Source organism: Pleurodeles waltl, chromosome 1_1 (genome assembly GCF_031143425.1).
Source record: "Pleurodeles waltl isolate 20211129_DDA chromosome 1_1, aPleWal1.hap1.20221129, whole genome shotgun sequence".
NCBI classification, from domain to species: domain Eukaryota; kingdom Metazoa; phylum Chordata; class Amphibia; order Caudata; family Salamandridae; genus Pleurodeles; species Pleurodeles waltl.
This window is the reverse complement of record NC_090436.1, coordinates 666,868,230-666,892,563: the sequence shown is the minus strand read 5'-3', so window position 1 is coordinate 666,892,563 and position 24,334 is coordinate 666,868,230. Positions and strand designations below refer to the sequence as shown.

The 24,334-nt window shown below is 41.6% G+C and overlaps 1 protein-coding gene across 3 annotated transcripts in view; it reads left to right on the top strand.

Moving 5' to 3' along the window:
• Positions 1–24,334, top strand: part of SNCAIP (synuclein alpha interacting protein) — a 372,935-nt gene that overhangs the window by 170,104 nt on the left and 178,497 nt on the right. For all 3 annotated transcript variants that reach the window (XM_069226977.1, XM_069226964.1, XM_069226971.1), the window contains exon 3: positions 19,275–19,377. In XM_069226977.1, coding sequence (XP_069083078.1) covers positions 19,321–19,377 — 57 coding nt within the window. In that variant the 5' untranslated portion in view covers positions 19,275–19,320. The remainder of the gene's footprint in view (positions 1–19,274; positions 19,378–24,334) is intronic.

Genomic DNA, 24,334 nt, shown 5'->3' with positions numbered 1-24,334 from the left:
ACCAACTTTTGCGCATTTGGTCACACTTCCTGCCTAACAAAGAGATGTTATGGCAGTGTTGATATTGTATAAAAGTTTGCATGGAATAAAAATATTTTAATGGTACTTTTATGTTGCATCACTGCCATTGCTAGGGGTTATGGGTTGGATTGTTCATTATTGCATTCATTTGTGTCCTTTAGGGTAAATGGTTGGTGTGTCATGCGCGTAGTGTTATGTAACATGGATGGTATTTTATTGTGTGTGTGATAACACACATATTCAAAGGGCTGTGGCTGTGGTTGTGTACACTGTCGGTGGGACGTTGCATGCAGGGTTGGGGTTGAAAGTGGTAGTTTGTGGAGGTGTATGAAAGGCAATGTCAGAAAGTACCTGTTTTGATAAATGATGAATTAGTTTGTAATGTATGCTGGTGTGTGTGATAACTTTCTGGTGAAGTATGGTAGAATTTATATGTGAATGATGGGCTGTGCACTGTGATTTGGTGGTTAGGTATGTGTTCTGTGAGCCCTATGACATATAGTTCTACATGATGTGTGGTGCGTGCAGTTGCATTGAGCATTGGGAGGTAAAGTGAATGTTTCACGAAGAGAGCTAATATGTGGGGTGTGGCGTAGTGGTTGGCAATAAAAAAAAATGTAAAATCGTCCTAATATCAACCATCTAATGTTAACTGAAAATTTCAAAGTGTATGTTAACTATTAGCTCATGTATTACGTGATTGAAAAAAGACGCGTGCCAAAAATTGGATACTTATAAAATGTAGGGATAGTTTTAAGTAAACCAGGGTCTCCCTTAATAGGTGAGTAAACTACATGTCCATATGAACAAGAGTTACTTTTGGCACCTGGGCCAAGGTCCTTGTAAATTAAGAACTACCTCTATTTCCGCAAAGAAAGATATTGCTCATAAAGATAGTACAACGGGTCAAAAACAGAAGAGACAAACATGCCAATGGCGACAGAAACAAGAACCATTGATAAACGCTAATTAATGTAATGTTTATATGGCATTTTGATGATCGGCACTCTAAGTTTTCTTGACCTGGAAGTTACATAACCAACCACTGGACAATTAATTGACCCCCAGACCTCTGGACACATTGGATAACATTACTTGTAAGTGTTTACTGACTAACATATGATTAAATCCTATACAATTATCATATAAACAGAATACGACAATTAATGCCATTTTCCTACCAGGAAGATGTCCCTAACTACCAGATTGTATTTCTACACTGGATTTTAGGTGAGTGCATACATTTCTGCCTCAAATAAGCTTCTACTCAGAATAATCAGACCTTTAGTAACCTAGATATTTATACTACCCATAGGTGCTACCAACATGAGTTTCCCTGTCCTGATGATGACCCACTTTTTATTTGTTTCTACAACTGGGTCAAAACGTTGACATATCTTTGAGTGTGGAATATAGAAATATAAAGAAATCTTATGAGACTTCAGGGCTTTCTGGACTGACTGAGCCACTAGAAGTCCATAATATTCTTAAAACCACCCTTTGTACATACTGTATATATCACCTTCACTTACCTGCACTTTTTATCACCTTAATTGTTTTTACTAGGAGCACCTACTTAGACAAATGCAAATTTTATATCTAGAATAACATGGTTAAAAAATATACACCTCATGTCTGGAATAACATCTTTAAAGAAATATATAATGCAATAAATTTCTGTTGATGTTACATTATTTGTACGCATAGAATTACTTTAGCCATTGTATTACCGCAGAAGTCTAGGTTACTTCCCCCTTGCATTGACCATTAATCTATCTGCATTTACTACCCTGGTCATAAGGGTTAGAGGGTATTTGCCTCATTGTTTCTTACAGTTTATTTTAGGTGGCGTCCGTTTTTCATATGCTTTTATCCATGCTTACTCTTCAGTTTTTTCATGCCGCTGTCTGACTGATTTCTCATGTAAAGTAGATCCTCGTGTATTCCGTTGCAAGCAGAAGGAGATCCAGAATAGCCATTCAAATGGTGGGAGTAAAACACTTTGGTGGGTGGATCCCAGATGTAATTGACAATGTCTCATGCCAATTTCTGCGGTTTCTAGAGCAAAAGAAGCTAATCACTGAAGAAACTTGACCCACAGCTCCTTAAAGTAAGTATTGAATACAGTATTCTCACCATGAATGGCACGAGCGCCATACACATCAAACCTGAAAATGCAACAGTATAGGGTGTGATTCTTGGACCTGATGGAGAGGAGCCCTGGCCAGGACAGTCACAGATTATGATGCCTAGGCATGAAGTGGTGTGTAATGTGAGTGACTATGGAGGTGGGCAGGTCGGTGGAAGGGTCAGTTACCCATGTGTGTATCTTTAGCAGGAAAATAGTTTGCGCAAACAAAATGATGAGTATGCCTGAATCACTCAGATTAGCAGAATTGTATTATTTGCACGTGATTGTTGGGGTAAACCTGGTTCCTGGATTTTGCAGCATTGTGTGCAGTGTGAAATTTGTACAGAGGTAGTCTGTGTGGTGTGTCATGTGGTGTGATTGGTTAGTGTAATTTGATGGGCCATCAGGGTGAGTGGATGTGGTTCCATCGACATTAAGCTTCATAAAGCTATCTGTTATTCATTAGATACGCCTCCATAACGTTGCACATTTTATAAGCATCGCTCATGAAGAGCAGTGAGACAGGTAGTTTGGTTTTAATTTTGCTTAGCCAGAAGTATGTGCTGCCTGTTCTGTCTGTTAATGCAATTTCCTAGCTCCGACGTCTATAATTTCACCTAATATTAAACGTGAAGAAAGATCTAAAGTAAAATCCCTGGATAAGGCAAATAGCCAACCTTTGAGCCACTGTCTGTTTTTCGTTATTCCTGTCTGAAATCTGACCTATGGTGCGTACGCCTGCAGCCTCTCTCTAGAAATACACATCGCCTGTGGTAAAGACAGACATGATTGGCAATGGTAGAGGTGACTGGCACTGCGAGGCTTCTAGAGCTTGGCCCTAAATTGTAATATTTCTTACTCAGGAGCAACATTTACTCACTAAAGAATCCTGCAGACCATGTCTGCCAACCCCAAAGCAGTCATGAGTGACACGGGGTCAAACTTTCATGCCCACAGAGACTAAGACTAATGTCCTGGGCTTCCTTCTGCCGGTCATTTGGTATTACTGATGCTGCCCTGTCTGTTGATTGCGAAGCATTGTATGTCTTCCTTAAGATAGGCGATTGGGAGAAAGTGTTAAACATCTTGAGTTCTTAAAAATATATACAAGTTGCTGCTATAGAATTAACATAAGTCTGGCATCAAAGACTGACACCTGGGGATCAGGCGGGATAAGTTCATCCTCTGGGGTTTGATGGTTGGGCTGGCAGAGTGGGCGGTTCTTTATTTTTTGGAATGTTATCATCACTGGCTTTTAATTTTGTGATCTGACTCTCCTAGGATGTACAAAATGCTTCATTTCATCACGAATTATTTAGAAATGATCTCCGAGGAATATTTATTCTTTTTATTTATTGCATGGGTTCAAAGTTACCAGGAATTCGGAGAGCGTCTTCGCTGCACTTTGCGGAACTCGTAGAAGCTGAAAATACTTGGCAGTGATATAGCGTTATATGAGTTAAAAACGATGAAATAGATCATTATTTTTGTATCCTATTTGCTGGCTGAAAATTTGTTATGGTGAATTCACAGCTAGGGTTGGATTGTTCCCCTTGTTTTATGATGGAATAAACCAATAGCGCAATAACGGTGTTTGACACGAACGTGATGCCCACAAGACAGTGTGGTTGATGCACAAAAGATTGTGGTCATACGAGTTACTTTAATCACAGTTTCTAGTATTTTTTAAATATACATCCTTTTCTGAGAGTTAAGTCATAGACGTATACGTGGTTAAAAATGCTCCCTATGTTAAGACTTTTCCTGTTTGCATATACATAGATTTGAAGATGTACAATTTACAGAAACTGGATTTTGACTGTGCTGTAAATCCAGAGAAGGGAACTTGCGCCAAGCACAAAGTATGTTTTGTTAAATGTGAATAAGGTTGTATGTATTGGAAAACATACTTTATAGAATTTTACAATTGCTTCCTCACATTTGACCGGGTAAAACTTGTAAGCTGTAGGGTTGAAAATTAAGTATTTTTTATGAGTAAAACGAGCAAATGATTTGCTTTTGCTTAGTGAATCCTAAAAGTACCTTGAGAATGTCTCATTTGTGGGCGTATATCATCATGTGATTTGCAGATCCCTGAACATAACATAAGTTATCTAGTTATCGAAGGCAATTTAATAGCATTCCACTGTCATATGTGTGCCCCTGAAAGTTGAAACTCGGTCATCTTGATGAATAAAAACAATTATCACAGCTGTGTGGAGGGCAAGCACTTTTTTTGTGGAAACACAACTTCTGCCCAATCAAATCATGTACTCCTGGCTCCTGTGGGTGGAGGCAAAGCCCCTCTCTAACGATGTTCGCATAATTGTCTGAGAACAGATTAAAGCCAGACCATAATGACATGAAAATGACATACATCCAGTAAGGGGAACCACAGATATGATTTTTAAAGTTTTAAGTAGGAATAGTGCCAAAAAGTGGTAGGTACCAGTTATAGTCTGATAGTGGTAGACCAGGACCTCAGAACAATTTGAGGCTGACCACAATGGAGCATGGGTCGGATAGGCCCACCTTGTTTGTCCTGGTGAAAGGTTTTATCTTCTGACTTTAATGTTCTAATCAACCCCAGGAGTACACTTCTATGACTCCCTGGACCTCAGGGGAGGCACTTAGAGACTCACAGGGTATCTGGATGAGACCAACAACAGGGTCCAGTCCTGGTCCAGTTGCCACTGGTTGACTGGGTACTTCCAATAAAAAGGCTTCTTGCAGCTTATTGCCTTCCTGCAGCCACAAGAGTGATCATCCAACTGACCCTTGGGTCCACGTCTTTGCACTAGGTAGAGAGAGCAGGACCAGTCCTTCAGGACTCCTCTTGGGCATACAGCAGGTTCAGTCCTCTTCAGGTCTTCTCCAGAGCCAGAAAGTGTTCTGGAGTGAGTGCCTGCCACAATTATGCCTGACAGTAACTAGTGAGTGGGGGTGACTCCTGGGCCCTCCCTAACCAATAGTATCAAAGTTCCCAGTCCTGAACCCACCTACTTTTGTAGTAGTTCCTATGTACCATACTGCCAATAGACACAAAATGAAATGCATTTGAGCCAGTCCAAGATGGTGAAAGACTTCAGCCACACTTAACGTGGTGTCTGAAGGCTCGGGGTCTGAGTGGAAAGTGTTCTGTTGTAATCTTAGTGTCCTTCCACATCCATCTCTGAAATCCAGTTTGAGGCAGGCACTGTACCTTCAGCAGACCCAGAGAAAGAAGTCTTGTAGGACTAAAGCAGGTTCTTTCAGCACCCAGACAGGAGATTGACAAGAACAGTATCATGTCCTGTTCTTGTCAATCTCCTGTTCTGTCCCCTATAACTGTGCCCAAGTGCTATATGAGGCTCAACAGATCTGTCTAGAAGGATTTGACTGTAGTGTCAAAAAGGATGCACACAGCCCCACATTGCATATTCTGTGGAGTTCAGAGGTGTCATCTCTGCCCACTCAGATTAGCCCATTGTTCAGAATAGCCCAATTCAACCATGGGGAGCACAGGTGTTGGAGTGAATCGAGGGTCCCCTAACATTGAGACACCCCAAAATTGACCTCAACCAGACCTCCCTCAGTTTATTAGATCAAAGATAGTGCTTAACCTCAGTTGTATGAGCCAGTGTGTCCCAGCTTTAAGGCACCCCCAATCCATCAAAATCGATAGAAAAACAGCTCACTTAAATGATTGAATTGAATGAACCCAACAAATAACTGAGTTCTTGATTAATGAAAGGTTAAGGGTTTTATTACAAAATATTCTAAGCCCCAATGGCAGCAAAATCAGAAAAGAAATGGGCAGCATCCCTAGTAGAACAGGAAAAGCTTCTCACCCCTAAAATCAAGGGTTTTGTATACTCAGTCATTGCATATTAAATCAACAATTCTGCAGATTCATCATGGTGTAAGTAAATGTATAATTTCTTCAGCAGATTGAAGCACATGAAAAATAAATGTCATTACCTTAACACCTAAGCACTTTGTCATTTTCTTGAATCATTTATTCAGCATCCTCTATGCTAATGGCATCTGGAGATGTTTGAACAAATAAGAAACATTGACAATAAAACTGTCTTCAACTGAATAAATCTACTGGCAAAACGGAAAATGTAGTTACTTAAAGCAGTTTTATATTTGAGTGGTGGAATTTTCATCATGAACAGAACAATAACAGTGTACATAAACTGTTATGACTTCAGCTTGACTTTGTGCTGCGGAGCATGTGGGGTGAGGATGGTGTGCGAGTGGTTGAGGGTAAAGCATGAATGAGTGGCAGAGAAGACTTCCATCTTGTTCAAGATGGCCTTTTACACAGAAATGCGGCCTAAGTAAAACACATCACAGGGAATTTCCTTTAAAAAAACAATTTTATTAAGTCAGTCTGCTGATGTGAAATTGTGTGTGTGTAAATGCATATTCCAAAATATTAATGATGCACAAAAATATAAACCTACAAAGTACTTCTAGAGAGTCACCTTTTCTATTGATTAGAAGGGGTAAAGTACATATAGTTCTAAAGCCAGCATACAAAATAGAGTCCAGCATATGAGAAAAATCTGTGATGATCATGCAGAAAATGCGGATTTCCTACAATTCCAAATTTTAAAAAAGGTGTTTGGTCATCCTAATAAAATAGATCGCTTTTTTTCACTATTTCATATTTTAGATCATTATTTTTTGTTTTTAAATGGTCAACACAGGCAACATTTGGGTCCATCCACGGATGGGGTTTCCAGGTGACTATTGTATTTCAATATCTAGGACCGAACAACCATGCTCTTTAGAACCCGCTCCTCACAAAGCCACACATAAATCCCTCTTCTCCCTTTTTACCTGGAAAACTGCATAGTACAACCCTCCCTAGATTTTTCTCCTGTCATTCTGTGCATAGGTATCAACTATATTATAGTCCAAGCGCATGTTGTCTGTTGCACACACCATGCCATTAAAAAAGGCCTTTCTTTATATTACCAGTAAACTCCAGAGGTATCCAAGTGTTACTTCTAAGCTCTCATGTGTCTTCAGAATCACATATATCTATAATAATTTGACTCCCCTTTCTTACAAATGTGGTCTTTTATGCAGTCTGTTGCAGCACCACTGTCTCCTTTATTTCTCCCCATCTTGCCTTCTTCCCCCATTTCTTCTTCTTGTCAGTCCTTTCACTGTTGGGATCGGATCCCACTTTCAAGTTTTCACTCTCATTTACACCTCTAGCCCTTATTCCAGCCCTTCTTTATACCTTGTGCTCTGCTCTCACTCTATCCCTTAGCTGGTTCCTCTCCCTTTCATACTCTTCCTTTTTCACTATCCCTTTGAACTGCTATGTCAGGGACCTGATACACTCTTCCAAGTCGCATATAACTAAGGCTGAAACATTCGTCTAACATAGGGACATTGTTTCAACGTACTTGATGCTCATCACCACAAACTGAGTCGGACTCCTTACACATTGTGTAAAACATCAATAGAGATTTCCTTTCTTTTTTTTGTACAACTATTGTCTAACTTTACCCAGTGCCAGTTAAGCCTAATAAGGGTAGCTTGCTCTGTTGATGGCCATATTGTACCTGTTCTCTGTGTGTATGTAGAGGCGTAGGAGGACTGGCCGTTCTGCTTTATTTACTGTATCCAGTGCTTTAAGTGGAACTAGTCTGTTGTTGCACTGGCAGTAAAAACACATTGAAATAGGTCCCTACCGGGCACAACATCCATGCCCTTAACTTGCAACAAAAAAACAGCAGCTGGTTGAACAAAAAATGAAATCAGTGTGAAGTCAGCTGTTACCTGGTGCACCTCTTACACTTCATTCAGTCCAGCCGAGAACATACACTGAAACAGAGACTAGAATAGGAATGGAAGGGCCAAATATGTATTAAATAAATCTCATACTTAACTTTCTGTTGGGTTTGCAGCAGATCCAGACTCCCCTAAAAGTAGGTACAGCAGACAATATTGTACTTTGTTGCCGCACATCATACAACCAGAGTATTCCATTGTCCATGAAACGTACCTGCACAGCAAACGATGAATCATGCGTTAGGCAGGCAGATTGAATTTTAGGTCTAGTGTAACAGCATACATGCCATCCGTGGCCCATCCTTTAGGGCGGAGGGGCCACGTCCGACCACCTTTTTCCCCTCATGAAGAGTGCCTGTCAGGCTGAGCAAAGGTCAGCCTGACGGACACTCTTCATGTTCAGCTCAGGCAGCCAGGAGCGAGACATGCCCGATTTGCGCAGACTCCTGGCTGCCTGAGGTGAACTTTGCCAGACTGAAGAGGTCACAGCTCCTATGGGCGTGACCTCCTCGGCTCAGCAAAGGTGCCTCAAGGCCCTCCCCCTCGGTGACGAGGGGAAGCGTCACCCATTGACTCTGACCTGGGCGCTTCAGGTTTAAGCCCTGAAGCGCACAGGGAGAGTGTCAATCAGTGACACCTCGTCACAGAGTGGGGTGGGGTCAGAAGTCTCACTGACCCCATCCCACTCTGTGACGAAGTTGGGACTGCTGCCTTCCCTCATTGGCTGACCTTAGCCCTCCTGGGACCTCATAGGCTGAAGGTAAGTGTGTGTGTGTTTTTAAGAAAAATTTTTTAAATGAATGTTTTGTGTGTGTATACATATGTTTGAATATTGGTGAGTGTTCTGAATGGATGTGTGTAAATGAATGAGTATGAGTGTGCTTCCCGCCCCCACCTCCGTCCTAAAATTATCAGCCGCCACTGATAAATGTGTAACCTGTTGTTAACAATTCTTTAAAATTCACCAAGAGTGGGCATTGGCTCTGCTCAGAGGAGTATTTTTCTCCTTCCTCATGCTATTGACTGTGTATCATTTTACCTACTGGTAAGTCCTTCATTTGGAATGTATGAGGAAGTATATTTAATCTCAAATCCATGCTGAATCTTCACACTGTTTGTCGCATTCAGTATTTTATCTACAACATGCATTCCTTACAGAAAACAATCATTTTCTGTTTTACTTTTTGCTTCTTTCTTCCCAGAACTGGCATGCCAATTGCCACCCTTTAATGTGAAAAGCACCATTTGAAAATGCTTGTGTTTACATGCTTTAGCACATTCAATCCAGAGCTGTTATTTTGCCAGTGCAAGGCAGGTTGGAGGAAAAACCGTAATATAAGTTAATGGGGAAATTAATTGCCCTGATTATTTAATTTTTGCCTAATTTCACTGTAATCAGTTTCTAAAGATTGCCATTTGTCAGTCTAACCTGGCCACTAAATCTTCTCAGTCCACTCATGATTATGTGTAGTAAGTTTGTATTGAGTTGTAGAAATGCTAATAAGGAAATGCAAATCTGTTCAGTGAAGAAAGCGGAGTGCAATTCGGATTTGCTATATTACACTTGGAGTCAGGAGGACAGAGCTGGATCACCCCGCCACACTAAGCAAGTGGAATTCATACCCATAGATTGTGTCAACGCTTCTAATTAATAAAATAAAAGAGTTGATTTGCAGGATCGGGGCCATGTGTGTCTCAATAAACGGAAGCCCTGCACAATTAAAGAAAACTTTTGCAGGACACAATTTAAAGACAAAACCATAAATGTTTACTCAAATTTAAGAATCGTTGCTAAAGGTAGTCACATTAAAATCATCCTCAAATAATGTAGTTTAAGAGGATTCAACAGAATGCCAAGCTGCAAAGCAAGTAAATAGTCAACACAAAATTATAGCTCAGCAAGAGGACTAAAAAAATCTGCTCAGGTCAGAGGCCAAGGGAAAGTCTAAGTATAAATCAGTAGGCAGATTTATGCATGGTTCAAACTGTGAGAAACATCTATATGTAAATCCACAGACAAACCAACATGGAGTCTGCCTTTGAGAAAGCAAGCAAAAAAGTATGGCACATCTCCCAAAAAGGGCACATTGTGTAGGTTTCAGGCAGTGACAACTACATTCTTTAAATTGTGAAATTTTACATCACAAGGCTGTACTGATAAGTTTATTCACATACGCCAGTAGGAAAACCGAAAAATATGTTACTTCAAATATGAAATATTTAGGAGCACCTACTTTCATACCTAATTATTATAAGGTGTTCATAGGAAATGGAGGCAATGACATGACATTTCTGCAATAAATAAAAACAATAGACAGTACAACTACTTAAAGCAGACCCGGGCAAAAGCCTTGAATATTATTGCAAATACAGGAAAACAATGCACACGCCTTTTTTCTTGGGAAACCCAAATGAATATATTTCACCTCGACAAAAAATTGAAAAACACAGAGGAGAAACATGCACATAGGAAACTCATTCGTGTAATTTTAAAAGCCTATTTTTATCAGCCACTGCAAAATGAACGTCAGCGCAGGCTGACTTCGACCCAGTATTGCCAACTGAAGCCTGGTTGTGCTAACTAAAACACATTAAAATTAAGCCTTAGTTTCTATTATTTAAAAAATGCTGTAAGCTATATCCTCAACGCTCACACAGCCGAGCGACTAAGCTTCTGCCGTTCAGAAGTTGTCCTTCATTGTGAAGGATTGGAAACCAGTGTTTCATAAGTGATGGTGAAGAAGAGGTCCTGCTGCTGTGAATGAGAGTGGCCCATCCGGCTAAAGACCTGACAACTTTATTTTGGCATTCGCTCTTTGCGCATGTTGCCTCCATGTTTCCCTGGATATGGTGCTTCTTTGTATCCTTAAATAATGTCTCGTTCTGCGTTGATTTCGTGCTTTGCCAAGTAAGACTGAATTTGTTAAGCACTGGATTTTAGTTTATATGTCTTAGTTAGGTAAGCCTCTCTTGTAAATAATTTGTAATTAGGGTTGTATGACCACACCCTTTTAGAGACATCCACTTTTTCGTTCCAAATAAGCACTGGCTGTACCTGATATGTGTGCATAAGATAGGCTGCAGCTACATTCTGTGTGGGAACCGTTGCACTGCTGTTCTCTGTGTTATGGCAAATTTGCCTGTGACAAGTGTTTATTCTTCTACCTTTTTTGTATGCACGATGTTATTTGTGTGTGCGTCTTTAACTACATTGATATACCTGTATGCCAGGTGATCATGTATTTGTGCTGCCTGTTTATTTTACTGAAACTTGAACAAAACTACACAATAGACAAAGCCATTCCCGTTGATAACTCATGACATGCAGACTGTATAACTGTTATGTGTGAGACAAAACAACATTTCTTTTCCTTGTTAGGCTAAATGCATTCCATGCTCGCTTTTGTGGTTCTGTGTGTTTGCATTTCTAAGTTGGATGGTGTCAAAAGTTCAAGTATGTTAGCGAGAGGTTTTGGAAACAGATAAAAACGTCCCACATGGTGAACTTAAAAGAACTTTAGCATGTCTGCACATTTGTAAAGTGCTTGTACAATGTAAATCGTGCATTGGGAAGGCACTTCCTGTTATTGTTCAGCTTGGCAGTCGTTATCGGCATAATATCATTTAGCACATTGATCTGGCTTGCTCAGGAAAGCACAACTGCAGCCAAACAAAAACACAAGCTGCAAACAACAACCGCACTAAAGAAAAGGAACGATTTGCAATATGTAAACTAACCGGGAGTTCTGCAGAAAGTTTCATACAGACGAGGTTTCGTGTAGAGTGACCGGATACCTTGGATTTTGCCCACTGGATTTTCCGTTTTTCAAGGGCTGCTCTGGCATCCCAAACCTTTGCCTTAACTGTTTGAGTCCCCTTAGAACATATATGTACATGTCCCAAAGTGTTTTTCCCTGGGCACTGATTTATAATAAAAAGCCAGAAATATAGAGAAATGCAGTAGATAAGTGCAAATGCCTTACCATCCTGCATTCTCACTAGAGGTGTGCATAATGTGTGTATCATTTGCTTTTGCATAATTATGTAAAAGTGTTGGAAAATTAAGCGAAATTCGTCATTTACTGCTATGGTTTAGAGCAAAATGTGTCCTTGTATCAATTTTTGATATGAAGGTGCCTTTTGCGGTAAACAAATAGCCTGAAGTGCCCAAATGCGTGAACAATAGCTGCTTGTGTTCTGGTTGTTTCTGCTGTTCTCCTTCTGTAATTTTCCTTTGAAAATCAGTGTAATGACGTGGTACTGGTGAGGATTTCACATAACAAGCAAAACACCTGTAGTTTGTGTGGATGCACAAAGAGATCACGTGTTTGAACAAGAGAAGTTTTTTTTTTTTTTAAATTATAAAAATAGCTGCGGTACATAGGTTGCGCCAACAATCGACAGTGAAAAGGATAAAGTACATGATGCAAGTCCTAGTTTTGCAGAAAAGGGTCCAGTGAGCATAGCCATTAGTTAAAACATTGTACATGCTCAGATCTCCCTCAATTATTACAAATAGCTCACGATGGACCAAAGTTAGTAATGTGTTTAAATGTGTTTCCTGCTTCTTTCATACTCTTTAGTCAGTCATAAAGAGCTGTCATTAGCATTAAAAACGCAGCCAAAGATCAGGCTTACCAGCCTTCCTCTAGGTTTCATCACAGGATAATGGAGAAAGAAGAGTTACTTTGTAAAACATTATTTTGCAGTGTTTCTGTAAACCGGCTTTTAAAAGAGGATGGCCCAATTATAATCTTATATTAAGTTTGAAATGGGGGCTCTGAACATTTTCTTTGTGATTCCATGCACAAGAAATGCAAATTCCCTTTACAAAACCAAGTGTGTTTCATTACCATCGTCCCTTCCTCCTTGCAGATAGCAAATTTAAGGTTAGCTAGTCCAGGTTTTATAAATGAATGTCTAGTGCGGAATGTGTTTTCTTTCCTTTACTAAAAATAGAACTTTTAGTACTCTGAATGCAACTTAAATCGTACTGATTAAAAGACAATTGTGTGATAGCCCCTTTGTGTTGTTCCTTGATCTTCTAAAACTAATGAAATGTTACAAAGTGCACAGTAGGCTCTGAAACACTTTTTTGTCTTGCTTGGATGTAGTTGCATGGAAGTCTATGGATGTGTGTGTGGTGCAGTCCTATATAACAGACCACACCATGCTGTAGCATACAAACACAGCTCATACCATACCAATCTATACAGTAACAGGCTATACCATACCGTACAATGACAGACCATACCTTACAGCAGGCTATACCATACTATACCATATTATACCATACTGTATATAATACCTAAATAAAAACCTTAATAAAGGCCAATAGATCTTGCATAGGTAAGACTTATTGTCTTTGCCAGTGCTTGTTAATTTTGACAGTGTGGCCACTGCCCTTTAGGGAAATATTGAGATACTATTGTGCTGGATATTCCATTAAGGAATTCTGTGTTTCAAGTATGTTTTTCAGTGTGCTTATTGCATTGGTGGCACACTAAAAACCTTAATTAATCAAATCAGTAAATTCAATTGATCCAGTAAGATAATGATCACTAGGTAACCCTACTGTACACCTCACAGCAAGCCAGTGAATTACCTGGGGAATAAACAGAGCACTATGAGCTTGGGTTTGTCTGGTAGTGGCTGAAGTTCCTTTCTGCTCTGGGGACCGGTGTGTGTGTAGTGAATTATTACGTTTGAGCCCTCATATAGCCCAGAATAGTCTGGCAGATAGTTGGTGATTAGTTCATGTACAACTGGGTGCGATAAGAATCTTTCTTGAAACTCACAGTTTGGAATTTTAGTAGGAACAACTCAGTGTTTCGTCCTTCTGATGTCAATAAAATTAATACAGTTGAGTTGCTTAATAACCCAAGTTTTTCAGGAGCATGTGATTGTGGGGTTGAGGTGTCGGCGCCCCCACCCACACAGCCTTAAAAGCCACCCTTACCCTTGCTTTTTCTCAGAAAGGCATCTTGCCCAGTCACACTCCGTCCTATATACTGAAAAAGTTGCTGTGTGGTTCTTCTATCTTAATATCTTCCTGCGGAAAGGAGGAGACAGGCGGTAGGTATGAGAACGACCAAGACTGTCAGAATCTCTTTAAGAGGGCCACAGGGCAAACAGGAGCTACTGAGCCCACCTCGGAAGACTGGGGACTTTCACTCCTGATGTCCTGAGTAACGTGGCCAAGTACTATCTTATACAGCACTGAACTCTCAGTGGTAGCGCAGGTCAACCAGTCAAAAATCTCTCATGGAGTGCTAGGTACTAGGTTAACTCCGGCTCATTACTTAACATACAAACAGTAGCAGTAATAGGTAGCTTTGCAAGTCAAATTAAAGTGTTAATGAAAAACAAAGTATTTAATGTAAACGCACAAAGTGTGTACGACATGCTAAATAATCCACACAGCCCTCTCAAGGTCAGGGTGTGTGCTTTCCTGGGTAGAATTGCTTAGTGCCTCAGTCCCTTCTAGTATGGGTGGTTATTCCCTATCCTGTACTGAAGGCGACTCCCTAATACATGTGCCACCAGTCCCACGCACCCCAAAGTTTTGAGCTTTCCCTTAAGATTTCAGGTTTAGCAGCATCTAGGTCCTGAGTTCATGCGATTCTTCAGCAGACTTGACAGCCTGGAACAGTCCTATCCAGACCGATGACAGACAGCAATCCAGGGAGACTCTTGGCCCTCCTCTGTGAGTTCCAGCTTCCTACTCCTGGTGGCCTGCAACCTCTTAAGGACTTTTCCCTACCAACGCGTCAGCCTCCTCAGTATCTGAACGCCCCACGTTCATATCTGACATCTGCACTGAGCTCCAAGAGTGATTCTAAATTGTTCCTTCCTGTTTCCTTGGCACAACAAATCAGGGCAGTGTCCCTGATCTCACAGTTGTCCCCTTCCATATCACACAGAGGTCTCTGACCTCAGCCTGCACATGGGCGACAGCTTGAACCTCATGGTGGCCCCCTTCCTGGCAACATGAGGATAGCTGACTTCTGCACAAACAATGGTGATGGCCCTGACTGCGCTTTGGCCCCTTTCCTGGTCAAATAGGAGTCTCCAACCTTGGCTCCTTTACATCAGCCCCCTTCCTATTCACACAAGGGATGCCGATTCTGGTGCACATAACGGCCCGAATTTCATGGTGGTCCTTGTCTTAGCAAAATGGGAAACCATCAACTTCACAGAATTAGTGCAGGTGGCCCGTGGTCCTGACTGGACCGATTAGTATGGGATCCAGATGCCACCATCGCCTCCAAACCTTGCTCCCTCCTAACGCTTTCCTCCTAACGCTGTGCTCCTCCTCCTCCAGGGATTTGCTGGTCTTGGCAGGCAGGCAGAATCTAGTCACTCTGTACCCCACAGGATGCACTGATCTTGGCAGGCAGCTTCTGAATGCTTTCTTCCTCCTCACAGGACTCGATGGTCTTGAAAGGCAGACCGACTAGGCACTCTCCTCCTCACAAAGTGCTCTGGTCTTGGCAGACAGGCAGAGGGTGGTTGGTGCTCCAGGCCCATGACAAGTAGTCGTGACTCCCTGGGTGATGTCCCCTCAGCCATCAGGGAGACAGGCAGACCTTGGTCCCCAATCCTGATTCCAGTAGCACAGAAGCCTTGATAATCTTTTCTCTAATGATATGACTATGGTGTTCAACAAAGTATGGGACATGTGCTCCCACCTTTATAGTCCAAATCCAGACACATCTGTGATTTAGTGTCGGGCCTTTGATTTTCATGTTGTGGGTGTCAGCTCCTTTGAAGTACTCTATTCTTTTACACTGCTCCTTTCAAAGGGACATTCTGCCATAGTAGGAATATCTCCAATACTGAGTGTCCCACAACACAGGTCAAGGGAGCAAGAGGGCTCACACCTAGCTGTCAACCTCAACTGAAATATGCCACATAAAGGTGCAAAGGACTACGCCTTCCTCTCTCAGATTCCTTGGTTTGGTCCATCCTTAGTCCCACCATTTTCCTGACAATGAGCGCAGGCCCCAATGACCAGTAACTCTTTCTGAAGTCTAAGAGACAGTTGATGTGCACCTAGGATGCTCTGCTCTTCTCCCTTCAAAGTGTGTGATACACCCCAGCATTTAAGAATGTCAGCAATTCACATCTCTTGGCTGGAGGTTGCAGTCCTTTCCTGTCTAGCCTCTACATGCGCTGTGCTTTAAAAAATGGAAACCACAAGCCTCCATGTTACGTGCCATCCACAGGCAAGCACATGCAACTTAACATGCATGTCTGGTGCTGTCTGGTGCTAAACACACAAGTATTGTGCTGTCTGGCTTTTCACACAATTGTTGCAGTCCAAGGGTGAGTTAAGTACACAGCCAAGAAACCTAACATGTGTGGGCCAGTAGGCCGCACTTCTGTGACACAGATAAAAACGCCTGTTCACCTTGCTGGTTCTAGGAAACTCCAAAACGGTCACCATTGTGCTCAAATTACTTAACTCCAGGTAGCGGCATTAGCACCATACCTTCACAAGGGTAGTGCTTCGTTTGCCCCTCCAAATATAAACAGACCGCCTTACCTTGAGACAGGCCTAGATCTTGGTGCACATTCCCATAACCAATAATCAGTACCAGGGATCCAGATATTGTTGTAGCTAGGGCACTTAGGGCAGGAGTCTGTCACCATGCAAGGGACTTTTCCGTTCCAGCAAAGAAAGAATCGGAACATGAGACCACAGCAGTGTGCTTCTCTTTTCTCTAGGGGACGCTCCTAAAGGGCAAACCGTGATACACCATCAGAGTTGCTGACTGGCTAACACAATTCCCCCAAAAAGACACAAGACAGCCACTGAGGAGTAACAAGAGAAATAAACTAGAAGGGTCACGCAAACATATCAAGAGTGTTCAAACAGTCTTAATGTAATAAGGATGTTAAGTTGGCCTGAATTTATGGTCATCATTGTAATAAAGAAAGATTATTAAAACATATACAATTATCATATACACTTTTATCCGAAGTAAACTTTTGGCATTAGACTACAACCCTTAGAGAGCACCATAGCAAAAATATAATTTGTAAGAAACAAAGTCATGTAACCATATTATTAGCCCCAAGATGGGATAACCTCATGAAAAAATTACAGGAGAAAGTAATGCAGTGGAACCATATACTTAGCCCCTAGAGGGCATTTTTAGGTCTACCAGGCCTACTGCAAAATTATTACAAACAAGGCCTTTAAAACAAAATGTCTCCCAGCTGTAAAACAAATGTTGAATCCATAAGAAAGCTTAAAAGACACTGAATGGTGGGAGGGGTTATTATTTTGGGGTCCCCACTAACCTAGTGTGGGGACCCAGGGATGATATAGACAGCATTTTGAAGGTGGCCCCATTGTCCTTGGACCACCACAGGCTGAGTTATGAGCAAAAATGTTTTGTAAAAGTAATGCCCTGAAAAGCATTATGGGGTGAATGTTTGTGCCGCAAATATTATAGTATGTTGACTGCAATGCTCAGAACAGCCCCTAGAGGACACCACAATAAAAATGGCATTTGGAAGAAACATGGTCATGTACCCATGCAGTCAGCCCTTAGAAAGCACAACCACATGAAGAAAGAATGGGAGGAAGTAATTCAGTGTAACTATATATTAAGCACCTAGAGAGCATAGTACTTTACACTTTTTCAAGGCTAGCAGAACTATTATTATAATATAAACAAGGCCCATGAAACAAAACTTCTTCCAACTGTAAAACAAAAGTTCCAACTATGAGAAAGCTTAAAGCCCATACAGCATAACTTCTCCCAGCTGTAAAACAAAAAATCCAGCCATGAGTAAAACTTAAAAAGCTGATGAATGGTGGTAGGGGGTTATTATTTTGTAGTCCCCATTAACATAGTGTGGGGACCCAGAGATGGTGTAGACAGAAAGAGTACATTGTGGTCATTGTTTTGAAGGTGGTCCCATTGTCCTAGGACCACCACAGGCTGAGTTATGAGCAAAAAAATTTTGTAAAAGTAATGCCTTGCAAAGCATTATGGGGCAGATTTCCGAGTGCAGTGAATATTGTAGTATCGGGGCTCCCTCTGTGGCAGAAGAGCCGCTTTCACTTTGAGGATTTCTGTTTTATGTAAAGCATTCACCAATTTCACGTGTTTTAAGGGGAGAGCCACAAGAAATTCCTCTGATTAGGTAACTGTGAGCAATGTGACCAGCGCTTCAGTACCGCCCATCGAGTTCACACTGTTGTGCCTGTTCGCATTGTGAGCCCATAGCCGCCATGCAGCACGAAGTGGAGAGACAAAAGAAATAATTCGCCCACGCTGAGGTACATCGGCAGTCGTGTAATAATCCATGTAACAGGGGCAGTCTGCAAGTTGTGACAAAAACAGCCTCAAGGGTGGACAAACGTAAAGTATTTACCAATGACAAGGCAAGACACGAAAGATCACCCTGGTAAGTTTGTCTGGGAGACAGACTCTTTTAAGGGTTACATGGAAGGGAACCGATCAACGTGTCTGGGTGGGTGGACAGTCAGAGTGTGCTGTAGCCAGCTCTTTCTCTTTGCAAACTAGAGATGGATAGAAGACTTTATGGGTATCCTGCACTCCGTTTTGGTAGCTTTGGCAGAGCTGAATGTCTTATTTGTTTATTTTCTTTAGAGTTTTATTTACTGCAGTCTGGGCCTGATTACGACCTTGTCGGAGGGGATTACTCCATCCCAAATGTGACAGATATCCCATCCGCCGTATTACAAGTTCCATAGGATATAATGGAACTTGTAATATGGCGGGCGAGATAACCGTTATATTTGGGATGGAGTAATCCCCTCCGACAAGGTCGATCGGGCCCTCTGTGTCTTTCCCCTCTCCTTACAATCCGGTTTGATGCTATGTCTTTAAGCCACACCAGGCATTGATGAAGAAATAATGAATTACCCTATAAAAGGTAAGCCAAATTTGAAATAACGCGTTCTACTTTTAATTTTTTTACGAAAGTCACCACTAGATTTAATTTATCATATATTGTATTATATGTATCCCCTATCCGATGTTAACTCCCAAGGCTAATAAAACACTGAAAAGATGAAAAGTGGAAAAAAACGTGCGTTCATAATTTATGGCAGCATATTTGAAATAAATATGATTTGGTTTGTATTTAAGTAGTCAGTTGGCTAGGAATATTTTGTGTCTCCTTAAAAACCGCTCAAAGAGACATACTTGTGTAGCCAAACGACGAGCAATTTGATTCTGCAAGAGCAGGCGGTAATACTGGGCATGCCTTTCTCGTTGAGTGGGGACAGGGCTCGTCCGCACAGCTATGATGAAAATTCATATATCAATGCTTTCTTCTGTAGGTACCTATTTCAGCTCTGACGTGCCCAAAATGTGCAAAGAGGTAACATGGAAGCCCCTGAATACCTAGATTTGGATGAAATCGATTTTACTGATGATATTTCTGTGAGTATATATTCCCATCTTTAAGTAGATTTATGTATTTGTCTTGTGGTCCGCATAAAATAAAACATGTTCATGATGAAGGGAACACGGTTTACTTCATGCAGCAGATGTCATAAAATAAACCTCCTTTTCACGCAGCCTGGAAGTAGCTGATGGTTCACTTAAAACAAATGCGTGGGTCTACAGTTACTGTAAATTTCAATGCAGCAAGTACTATATGTAAAATAAACTGTGTGTCTTTCTGGGAATCGTTTCTTTTCACTGTAATTGAATTTCCATGCAGTGGGAAATGAGTTGAGCATTGAAACATGTTTTGTTAATGCTAAGATCTAGCCAGTTGTGAATCATGATCTCCTCGTTTGCTGTATGACGTTTGTCAGTGCCTGATCACACCAAGGTTCACAGTGCAGATGCGGAGTCTCACGTTACCAAGTGCAGAAAAATAAAAAAGTTAATGTCTTTACCCATGGAATCAAATTCACATTTTCATTATTAATTACACTTAGGTCGGCAAGATGCGGGCAGCATCTTCATGAACAAATTGCAGAAACTTTCAAAGACCAGCTTCTCTTGGGTTATTCTGTTTCTTGCAGCATCAGTAAGGAAGGAAGATGGCAAGTTTGTTGTTGCTTATGCTAAGGAACTACTACTAATTTTGAAAAGAAAACAATGCCTTTGAGTGTAGAGTGTGCTTTTGAGTTGCTTTGTGTGCTTAGCCACGATTACAGGCTACCATTTCTTCCACTTATGTGTGCGCCATATACAAGGACTCCACTCACAAACACCCATTAACTATGGCCTCACTGACACAAAGCCAGAAACAACCACACAAAACCTACTAACTCAAAACATGTTAGCATTGGCAAAGCCAATATTTCTCGACTTAGGAACCTATTGACTTTGCCTTACCAATGTCTTTTGGCTAATGCTGTACAGAATCATCCAAAAGTAAAAAATAAACAAATACATAAATAAAGGCGTTATGATAAATTAAGCTATGTCCTAGGGGATGGACAAACACAGGATGGACAATCTGGGGCAAGGAAAGCAAGCAAGTGAATGAAAATGAAGCCAACTACTGGTAAGCAATGGTCGGGCTGTTAGCCCCTGTAAGCTTCTGGTAAGACCACAGTAGGTCTTTTGCAAGAAAAATCCTCATTGATCCGTTTCATAATCGTGTCAGCAAAAGAACAGTTTAGACCCTGATTGCCCGTAGTCAACACTGGATAATTGTAGTTTAAGTGGGGAGAGCCTTGGCTAGATCTGTTCGCCTCTGCATAGAAGGCATAATGTCAGCAGTTTTGCTCATTTAATTTTCCGAGCTGGCACTCGCTCAGTGACGCCTTTCGTTTTGAGTGGACCTGTACCTGTATGCCTTTCCGCCCATACCACTTATGCCCAGAATTCTTAATAAGATCCAGAATGACCAAGATCAAGTAATCCTTGTTGATCCAGACTGGGCATGAAGGGTCTGGCTTCCCAAACTATTAAGCATGGCTGTCGACCCTTCGATCAGACTGCCCCTTTGGGAGGGTCGTCTGTCACAGCAGCAGCGGCGGGTTCGCCACCGGAACTTATCCAGTCTCCGCCTTCCTGCCTGGAGCTTGAGCGGTGGCAGTTGACAGCTTTTCGACTTTCGCCCAAAGTCTGAAACGTTATCTTGGCAGCCAGGCGTCCCTGTCAATGGAATACATTTGTGGCATGGTGTACAGACAAGTCTGTTGACTCTCTCTCTGCCTCTCTTTCTGAGGTCCTTTTGTTTATGCTTTCTTTGGCCCAGCAGGTCTTTGCTTTGGGCACCCTCACTGCTATCTCTTCTTTTCTGAGATTACCTGACCAACCCTCCTTGTTTAAATCTCCTATTGTTAGTAGATTCCTTAAGTATCTAAGTCAAACCATGTATTTCTTCCATCACCAGTCATAATGCCTCAATGAGATTTGAATCTAGTTCTTACTCTCTTAATGTGTGCTCCTTTTGAGCTGCTCCATAATTGTGCTCTCAGGCATCTGATGTTAAAAACAGCCTTCCTTGTGGCCATTACATCTGCCGATATGGTGAGTGAGCGGCAGGCATTGTCATCTAAGCCACCTATCTTACCATCTATCCTGACAAAGTGGTGCTTTGCACCAGGGCTTCCTTTTTGCCAAAAGTGGTCACGCCCTTTCATGTAGGCCAATCCATCACCTTGTCTACTTATTACGCACCCCCTCATCCTTCCAAGGAAGAGGACAGAATCCAGGGCCTGGACCTAAAAAGAGCATTGGCATTCTATCTTGATCGTACTAAAGAGTTCCAGGTGGCAGATCAACTCTTTGTTGGGTATGTGTGTGCGAAGAAAGGTCAGGCGTTGCAGAAGAGCACCAAGTCTAGATTGATTGTTCTATGCATTAAAATGTGCTATGCTTTGACTAAAAAGCAACCCCCGGAGGGTTTGCGCACTCATTCTACCAGAGCAACAGGTGCAACCACTGCATTAGCACGCAGTGTTCCAGTCCTGGACATCTGTCAGGCAGCAACGTGGGCGTCTCTGCACACGTTCACCAAACACTACTGCCCGGACAGTCAGGTCCAGAGGGATGGGTACTTTGCTTTTCAGTCCTGCAGGATTTCCTAGCATGAGTTTGGTTTGCAGACCCACCTCCGGGGATGGTATCACTTGGGTATCTATTCTAAGGTAAGGAATCTACAACTAGAAGTATCTATCAGATTAACAAGTTGCCTACCTTCGGAACGCCTTATCTGATAGAGATATATTCTAGTTACAGATTCCTTACCGACCCACCCATCCTCCCCGCTCTTCAAACTGATTTCTAGGGTTAGGGACTTCCCTTTCAGGGCCCTAGTTCTGACACACCAGTGGTCAGTGTTCTTTATGGCACTGCGCTAATGGCGTGGAAAGTCGTGAAAAGAAACTGACATCAGCGCGTCACAGTGGCGCTGATATAGGTCCTGTGATGTCATCTCCGGGACACACGCCGACTGAGGTGTAGCCGACCGAAGATACCTAAAGGCACGCAGGGGTATCGAGGAAAATTTCCAGATCCAGACTGATGCCTGAGGGAAATTCTAAAGAAAGGAATCTGCAACTAGAATATCTCTCTACCAGATAATTCATTTCCAAAGTTAAGTATCTTGTAAGGTCTACTTACTGATCAAGTTTTTAACTTTAATAAAAAATACATTTCTGGTCTGTAATGCTTCAGAGAAAGGTTTGCATAGAATATGTTGATACACACCAACAAGAGATGGGATAAAGTGAGAGCCCACTATGTTACAAAGAGAAGCAATGGGAGCACAATTGGGCTACTATGGGCAAACAATGGCAGTTTTTAGATCTGAGGGTTTCATTCTCTGCTTTTGGCTATTCCTTACATAGCTCATCTTCCCGCTTCACGGGGGACAGCCGTTGGATGTGCCCTGCTCTCCAGTATAAACTTCTTGAGGTCCTCAAGCCTAGCTTACTAGTCATTAGATAACCATCAAGAGATGGATTGATGAAAATTCTTCAGCTCTGCAGTTAAATAAAACAAAGCCAATACTAGTTAGCCCCAGATTGTAATAGTATTTATATAGTACTTACTACCCTTGATGAGGCATCAAAGTGCTTTTCGGCGAGTAGCACGCTACTCTGGAACGCAAAAAGGATTAGTGGTGGATTAATTTGAGCAGTGGACATACAAGTCTGTTAGTTGCATTGAATAGGATAATGGAGGGCTAGAAGAGGGAAGTGTCTAGAACAATGATTTTCAAACTTTTTAATGCTGCGGCCCCCGCTGGTGGAAAAAACAAAAATCATCTGACCCCACTCCCCTCAGAATTTTTTACAATTATTCAGATAAGTTGGCAGTGTTTAAATATGTCTAGGCTTTTTTAAACATTGCAGTTAAGTTCTGTTACCTTTTTAAAAATTCTATAAATTCTTTTCTGCTTAAAACAAAGTCCTTTATCTGCACAATGCTTCTTTAGGCCAGACTCTGGCACCCCCTGGGATCACTTGAGGCCCCCCCAGGGGGAACCGCCCCCCAGTTCAAGGACCCCTGGTTTAAAAAGTGTTATTTGGGAGATCATAGTAGTAAGATGAGGTTTGGGGTGAGTAAAATAAGAGACAGAGGAGGGAAGAATCTCTAGAAATGGATTAGGGAGATCATAACAGTAAAAAGAGGCTTGGGATGTGTCAAAGGAGGGATACATGAGGGAGGAATTTAGAAAGGATTGTTTGGGAGATCATAGTGGTAAAATTAGGTTTGGGGTGATTAGAGGAGGGGAGAGTCTAGAAAGGGTCAGTTTGGAGATCACAGTAGTAGAATAAGGCCTGGAATGGGTCAGAGAGGGGAGGTAGATGACACACATGGGCAGAAGGCGAGAGACAGAGCAGTGCATTGGAGAGAGTCAAAGGTTTTTTTTCTACTACAATAGGAGTAAGGTAATACCTTTACAGGTACATAAGTACACAGAGAGGGTATACATGTATAAGAAAGATAATATATTGAGATTTAAAGTTGTATTGTATAAACTCACTTTCACGTGTTGCTGTAGTTAAAGCTAATTTGTGTATTTTTATAACTATTGTTTTGTATTTTATTCTAATGTTATGCTTTCCTCAATAGTTTAATAGTGAAACACTTAGTTAAAATAGTTATGATATTTTCTCATTGTGATACATAAATAAAACATAGAGCATAAGCATCTGTTCCAATAACATATAAAAGATATACAGGGGCACACACACGTTAAGCACAGAACTAATATATATATGTTCGATGGCATGTGTAGCTGCAGATACACATGCTGTGCACATCCCGCCATCTGGTGCTGGGCTCGGAGTGTTACAAGTTGTTTTTCTTCGAAGAAGTCTTTTCGAGTCACGAGACCGAGGGACTCCTCCCATTTCGACTCCATTGCGCATGGGCGTCGACTCCATCTTAGATTGTTTTTTTTCCCGCCATCGGGTTCGGA